The sequence below is a fragment of the Cryptotermes secundus genome, unplaced genomic scaffold (assembly GCF_002891405.2).
Source record: "Cryptotermes secundus unplaced genomic scaffold, Csec_1.0 scaffold945, whole genome shotgun sequence".
In the NCBI taxonomy this organism is placed as follows: Eukaryota; Metazoa; Arthropoda; class Insecta; order Blattodea; family Kalotermitidae; genus Cryptotermes; species Cryptotermes secundus.
The window spans coordinates 1-6,756 of record NW_019731584.1 but is presented as its reverse complement, the minus strand read 5'-3'; the positions used below and the strand labels follow the sequence as shown (position 1 = coordinate 6,756).

The following is a 6,756-nucleotide window of genomic DNA, read 5'->3' as shown; positions in this document are numbered from 1 at the left end:
GATAACACCTATACAGTGTGGAAACAAGAACTAGCCGCTGCAGCACTTCAAACACAGGGCGAATAACCCTAACAATTTTAAAATTTTTAAATATGGACAAGAATTTAAAGGTTTAAAATTAGAACTAAAGATTTTATTATGGTGCTATTACAATAAACTCAAAATTAACGTGTGTGAAGTAATCTACGGGTGGACAGCTATCAACGAAGTAGAATTTGATAATGACAGGGAGAGTGTTTTAGATGTTAAATTTTGAACTGGGTGCAGTGTGACAGCGACGTGAGTGTTATACACCTGATGATGGCCGTCTGAGGCCGAAACATGTAGTGTAGGGAGCAAGCTCAAAGACACAAAATATATTGTTTGCACTTGAGACGGAGTTTATATCATTTAACTTGCAATTAACCAAAATATATATTAAAATGAAACGATACTTAACTAACAAGTATTTAATTTTTTCTGTAAAGAAAATCAAACATTTAAATGTCAAAGTTCAGTGTGATTGATGGGCCTGCTTTTGAGAACAAAGTTTATCAAAACGTGGCGTAATATCAGAAATTGCCATTCTAATTTCTTTAGCAATATTTAGCCTTGAACGATACTTTGACTTTATAGCTGTCGAAGCAGAAAAGCCTGTCTCGCGTAAGTAAGTGGTTGCGAAAGGAATCAGGATTTTCAATGCTTCTTGGCTCAAAGTTTGGAATTCCGTGCCAATGTGTATACAGAACTCCAACAAAGACAATTCCTTAAATTTACTTTTTAATGAAGTATCACTAGTGAGAGCGATGAGTGGTTCTTGCTCATTTACATTCACAGAGGATGGTCCAGGAGCATTTTCGAATGGATTTTTAATCCAATTAAATTTATCAAAATCATTGCAAAAGTATTTTTCGAAATGAACTTTCAACATTATGAGATGATCAAGTAGGCAGCTTTTTATGTCCATTGGAAACACTGGATCATCAGTGTCTTGTACCATTGACACCAGAGTAGGGAACATATCTAGCGTGTCACTTTCCATACTGTTTCTCCAGACCTCTAATTTTCTCATGAATGCCTTCACTTTGTCATGCCAGGAAAGTACAGTTGCCTTCTTCCCTTGAAGTGAAGTGTTGAGGATTTTAGTTTCTCAAATATATCTGTGAGGCAAGCCATTTTCAATAAAAGAAATCCTTGTTGCTGAACCTGTCTGCCAGTAAGTAATTTTCCCCATTTAAAAAACAGAACACCTCATGTCTCAGCTTAAACATTCTCATTAATACCTTGCCTCTTGAAAGCCATCGAGAATCACTAAAAACCAACAGAGCAGTGTGTCCGGCACCGATTTCCTCACACAGCATTTTAAAAAGTCTAGACTTCAGATGATTTCAGAGGGCGCGGCTGCTGCCGAACTTGCAGGGAAACTGAGAAGCTCAAATTCCAGGCAACGCATCATGATGATCATGATCGATCATGATAGTCTTCACTGACCCACACGACCGAGTTCGACTGAGTTACCGCGTGTATTCTCAGAAATCAGCTATTCTTTAACGCGCTGCAGTGATTCCGTACAATTTCGCGTGTCTAGGTGTGTTGGCTGTGCAGGAGATTGCTGTCAGTCGACCGTTATGGCTGTTATGGTGAAGTTAAATGGTTCGGTGTGAATTTGTTTCTGTTTTGAGAACGAATGTGCAGTTTAATAGTTTTAGTATGACTTAATAAAAATCCTAACATCCGTTGTGTTTCCTTGAGAAGGACGCACAGGTAGCAGCACTTTAAGAATGGCGCCACTGTGTCGGCAATTTCGTGTGTGGGTGGTTTGTCTGTGCAGTAGATGGCTGTCAGTCGGCTGTTATCGATGCTGTCGTGGAGTGAAATGGTTTGGTGCGAGTTTGTTTGTGCTGTGAAAAAAAGAATGTGTCGTTTAGTACTGTGTATGTGACAGGTAACAAAAATTCAAATTGCTGTTCTGTTTTTGGATAATGACGCAGAGGTAGCAGCACATTAGGCTTGGCGCCACGGTGCCCACTAATTACCCTTCAAATTCGCATCTTTATGGTTTGTCTGTACAGGAGTTGGCTGCAGNAGTAATGAGAAGATTGCATGGAGATGGTGGACTAGGTAAGAATATACAAGCAAATACTGAAATTAAGAAAAGAATAATGTCCTTATGGACATCCAACACGCCTTAAATATATGTGAGGCAGTTGTGTAGTTCTGTTCTCGCATACAGTGTGGAGACAGGCCGCGGTAATGATAACAGGGGCTTGGCCCTTTGGAATATTCCTTTCATGCATGGCTAAAAAGGTTGTTAGCACGATCAGCCATTTGGGTGGATGATTTCTTGGAATCCTTTGATTAATGCCTTATCTAGAAAAGATGACGTTAAAATATCAAGGTGACTGCATGGTGTAGGACACACATGGGACTGTGCCATCAGCACACACAACACTCATATTTTGAGTATTGATGTATTTCCGAGTCTGTTTTTACTGGTATGTTTCAGAATTAATGTGTAGTATTATTCTTGAACCACAGAACCAGCTTGATCTTCAGTTTTGTTGCTCACCGTATTTAAACTTTATAACTGCAGTTAACATAATTTTGAACTCTTGCAAGGAATTATATTTTTCCAGTCTGAGTATTGGAACTGACTGAATTGGATCACATATCCACAAAAGTTTTCTCGACAAAATGAAAACTTTCCTTCTCAAATACTTTTCTCTGTGATGTACCAATTCCCTTCAGTTTTTGGCCTTAGTAGGATCTATTTTGCGTGTGCATTGCACAGTTCATCAGCCACATGATTCCAATCAGTACTCTTACCCCTTTTTTAGGGCTTAAGGCCTGCCACAAATTTTTCTGAACTGACTACTACAAACACAAATCACAGCATAGTAAGATATAATGAGAGTTCGCCCTTTAAACTATTGCAATTTATAGAAGGAGAGCTCATACCAGAAGCATCAACCTCTAACTGCCATCTGGACATGAAATGTTACTTATTATAATGTCCGACTGTTTTGCTTTTCTGTATATTGAGAATTCTAACGCCTAAGTAGTTGGATATACGATGCTTAAGTAAATACAAATTCAAATTTCCTTTGTTTCTCTTAATGAGAATGATACACAGATAGCATGAAATTAGTCATGGAGCAACGGTGCCCACTAGAAACGCTACAAAATCGGGACTAAAGGTGTCTTGTCTGTACAGCAGTTGGCTGCCAGTCAGGTGTTATGAGTTTTGAGTAAAGAGGTTCGGTATGAATTTGTTGGTGTTTTGAGAAGGAATGTGGGGTTTAATAGTGTTTCTGTGAAAAGTAATTTTAAAAACAAATTGGCGTTCTGTTTATTGAGAATGACGCACAGGTAGCAGCACATTTAGGTATGGCTCCAGGATGTCCACTAATAACGGTAAAGTTTCGCGTGTGTATGTGTGTTGGCCTTGTTGGCTCTACTGGAGGCTGGAGACTGCTGTTATTGCTGTTATGGTGGAGTTAAATAGTTCTATGTGTATTTGTTTGTCTTTTGAGAAGGAATGTGCGGTTTGAATGTATAAGTGTTGGGCCTTATCGGCTCTTGCACCGCGACCTGCAGTGATCTATTGTGCGGTTTAATACTGTTTCTGTAGCAAGAAATTTGAAAATCTAGAAACGCTACAAAATCGGGACTCAAGGTGTCTTGTCTGTACAGCAGTTGGCTGCCAGTCAGGTGTTATGAGTTTTGAGTAAAGAGGTTCGGTATGAATTTGTTGGTGTTTTGAGAAGGAATGTGGGGTTTAATAGTGTTTCTGTGAAAAGTAATTTTAAAAACAAATTGGCGTTCTGTTTATTGAGAATGACGCACAGGTAGCAGCACATTTAGGTATGGCTCCAGGATGTCCACTAATAACGGTAAAGTTTCGCGTGTGTATGTGTGTTGGCCTTGTTGGCTCTACTGGAGGCTGGAGACTGCTGTTATTGCTGTTATGGTGGAGTTAAATAGTTCTATGTGTATTTGTTTGTCTTTTGAGAAGGAATGTGCGGTTTGAATGTATAAGTGTTGGGCCTTATCGGCTCTTGCACCGCGACCTGCAGTGATCTATTGTGCGGTTTAATACTGTTTCTGTAGCAAGAAATTTGAAAATCTAGAAACGCTACAAAATCGGGACTCAAGGTGTCTTGTCTGTACAGCAGTTGCCTGCCAGTCAGGTGTTATGAGTTTTGAGTAAAGAGGTTCGGTATGAATTTGTTGGTGTTTTGAGAAGGAATGATCGGTTTAATACTCTTTCTATGACATGAAATTTCAAAAAACGAAATGCCCTTCTGTTTCTTGAGAATGACGCACAGGTAGCAGCACATTACGAATGGCGCCCGCGGGTCTACAAGTAACGCTAAAATTTCAGGTCTGTGTGGCTGATGGCTGTCATTCAGCTGTTTGTCGCTGTTATGGTGCAGTAAAATGGTTCGGTGCGAGTTTGTTTGTGTCTTGAGAAGGAATGTGCAGTTTAATACTTTTTCTGTGACTTAATAAAAATCCAAACATCCGTTCTGTTTCTTGAGAAGGACGCACAGGTAGCAGCACTTTAGGAATGGCGCCGCTGTGTCCGCAATTTCGTGTGTTAGCAGTAGGTAGCTGTCAGTCGGTTGTTATCGATGCCATCGTGGAGTGAAATGGTTTTGTGCGAGCTTGTTTGTGTTGTGAAAAAAAGAATGTACCGTTTAGTACTGTGTATGTGACAGGTAACAAAAATTCAAATTGGTGTTCTGTGTTTTTGATAATGACGCAGAGGTAGCAGCACATTATGCTTGGCGCCACGGTGCCCACTAATTACGCTTCAAATTCGCATCTTGACGTGTTGTCTGTGAAGGAGTTGGCGTTTATGCCCATGTAAAAATGTTCGGTGTGAATATTTTGGTGTTTTGAGAATGAATGTGCAGCTTAATATTAACTTTGTAACTTGTAGTTTTACAGAAGTTCTGTTTGTAGAGAATGAGGCACAGGTGGCAGCACGTTGGCATGCAACCACGGAACCCACTAATGATGTTACAGTTACGCTTCTACAGGTGTGTGAAGTCAAGTGTGAATAACGGTCAGTCAGTCAGTTTGGTCTTTAATTTGTAATACTGGTGTATAAGTAAGAATGGGCTTGTTATTTTGCAAGAGTAAGAAGACAAGGAGTAAGGAGGAGGAAATAGAGAGATTCGTTTTGGTAAGATGGATTCTTTTGTTGCTATGGTGTCATGTTTGTTCAGTAGGAGTAGTAATGTGGAAATCACCTTAGGTTTGAATTATTTTGTTTGCGTATTTATTTATTTTCTGCTCATAAGTTGTAATTATGAGTGTATTTTTATAAAAGTAAATTGCATTATGTTATTGTATGTTCGTATGTTTAATTTTAGGGACTAAAGCGGCAGAGAGATGGAATGATCGAATATCAGAGGAGGACAAGAAAATGTCTGCGAAAAGATAGAGAAGTGACGATTAAACTACTGAAAGATGGAAAAGAAGAGTGAGTTTTTACTTACGTAATTATAAATGCTATGTGTGGTAGTTGTACTATAATTTTAAATGTCTGAATTACCCCAGAAGTTGTTAGTGAAGTACTGCTGCATATTTACATTATCTTGTATGGGCGTTTGTCTGCTTCCTACTTTTAGCAGATATTTTTTATGTGATGGCTATGTTATGTGCATTATGTGGATGACCTACTGAACAGCTTTTGTAGCACGCAGCATAGTGAAGTGGACATATTGGTAGAATTTGAATAGCAGAAGGCAAAATATGAAAATGATGAACAGACACCATCATCATCACTTTGGCAAGGCAGCACTTTTTGAGTGATAGACTTCCTTAAATTTTCTGCCAGATTTGATCTGGTTTTCACTCATTTTGGTTTCATAGCAGCAATTTATTTTAGCAGACCAAGGTTGTCAGTCTTGCATCCAATGACCCAACAACCCACCACATTTTGAATATGTCACAAATATGGAGAAGTTGCCATTGTAGTTTTTTTTCTGTAGAGTAATTTTATCATTGTATAGATGTGTTAACAGCTTTTTTGTTTGTTTCTTTATATCAGTCATGCGAAGATACTGATGAAAAAGGTGAAGTGCCAAGAGCGAGATCTTCAAGCGTCTTATGGCCAGCTGAGAAACTTGCAGGAGCTTGTGTACACCATGGAAATGGCCCTAATTTTATGCAGATAAGGTTTCTTCGTTCTAATAAAAGTAACTGATGTGCTTAGGTTGCATACAAGGAGTAGCACATCTAAAGTTTCATAGTTAACCAAAACTAAATTTTATTTNCTGTTACCAGCCTTGAGTTGAAGACACCGTTGCTGAATGGAGCAGTGCAAATTGAGGTTGCCAGTTTCCTTGGTCTTCCCTTGCCCTTAGAGTTGTACATATCAGCTCATGCTGATGTGATTGTGCGTTGTCTTAATCACCAAATATTTTCTTCTTTTACTAAGTTGGGCTAAAGAGAGCCCATATTTTCTTTCCACATGATCCCCAGTATTTTAGTATGTGGTTTATTTATGGTAGGAGATAGGGAGAGACAGTAACATGGTTGAGGCACTATGCTACAAGCCGGAAGGTCACGGGATCGAGTCCCGATGAGGTCATAGGATTTTTCAATTGACCTAATCCTTCCAGCTGCACTTTGGCTTTGGGGTCAACTCAGCCTTTAACAGAAATGAGTACCAGGAATCTTCCTGGGCCAAAGGGCGGCCAGCGTGTAAGGTTAACAGCATCACATGCATCTGTGATCAGATTGTCTAGAAAACATGGGAGTCTT

The 6,756-nt window shown here is 39.3% G+C and overlaps 1 protein-coding gene across 7 annotated transcripts; it reads left to right on the top strand.

Annotated features, from left to right (window-relative positions):
- The first annotated feature begins 1,453 nt into the window (after positions 1-1,453).
- LOC111867234 (charged multivesicular body protein 6) lies at positions 1,454-6,259 on the top strand. 7 transcript variants are annotated; one of them, XM_023856901.2, is made up of 5 exons: positions 1,454-1,632; positions 1,735-1,924; positions 4,933-5,170; positions 5,361-5,470; positions 6,041-6,259. In XM_023856901.2, exons 3-5 carry the CDS (start codon positions 5,102-5,104, stop codon positions 6,165-6,167), a joined length of 306 nt encoding a protein of 101 aa, XP_023712669.1. In that variant the 5' UTR covers positions 1,454-1,632; positions 1,735-1,924; positions 4,933-5,101; the 3' UTR covers positions 6,168-6,259. The 7 variants fall into 7 exon arrangements, with proteins under 7 accessions (XP_023712669.1, XP_023712670.1, XP_023712668.1 ...); XM_023856902.2 differs by having other exon boundaries at positions 1,454-1,924; positions 4,948-5,170; XM_023856900.2 differs by having other exon boundaries at positions 1,454-1,924.
- The last annotated feature ends 497 nt before the right edge of the window (positions 6,260-6,756 follow it).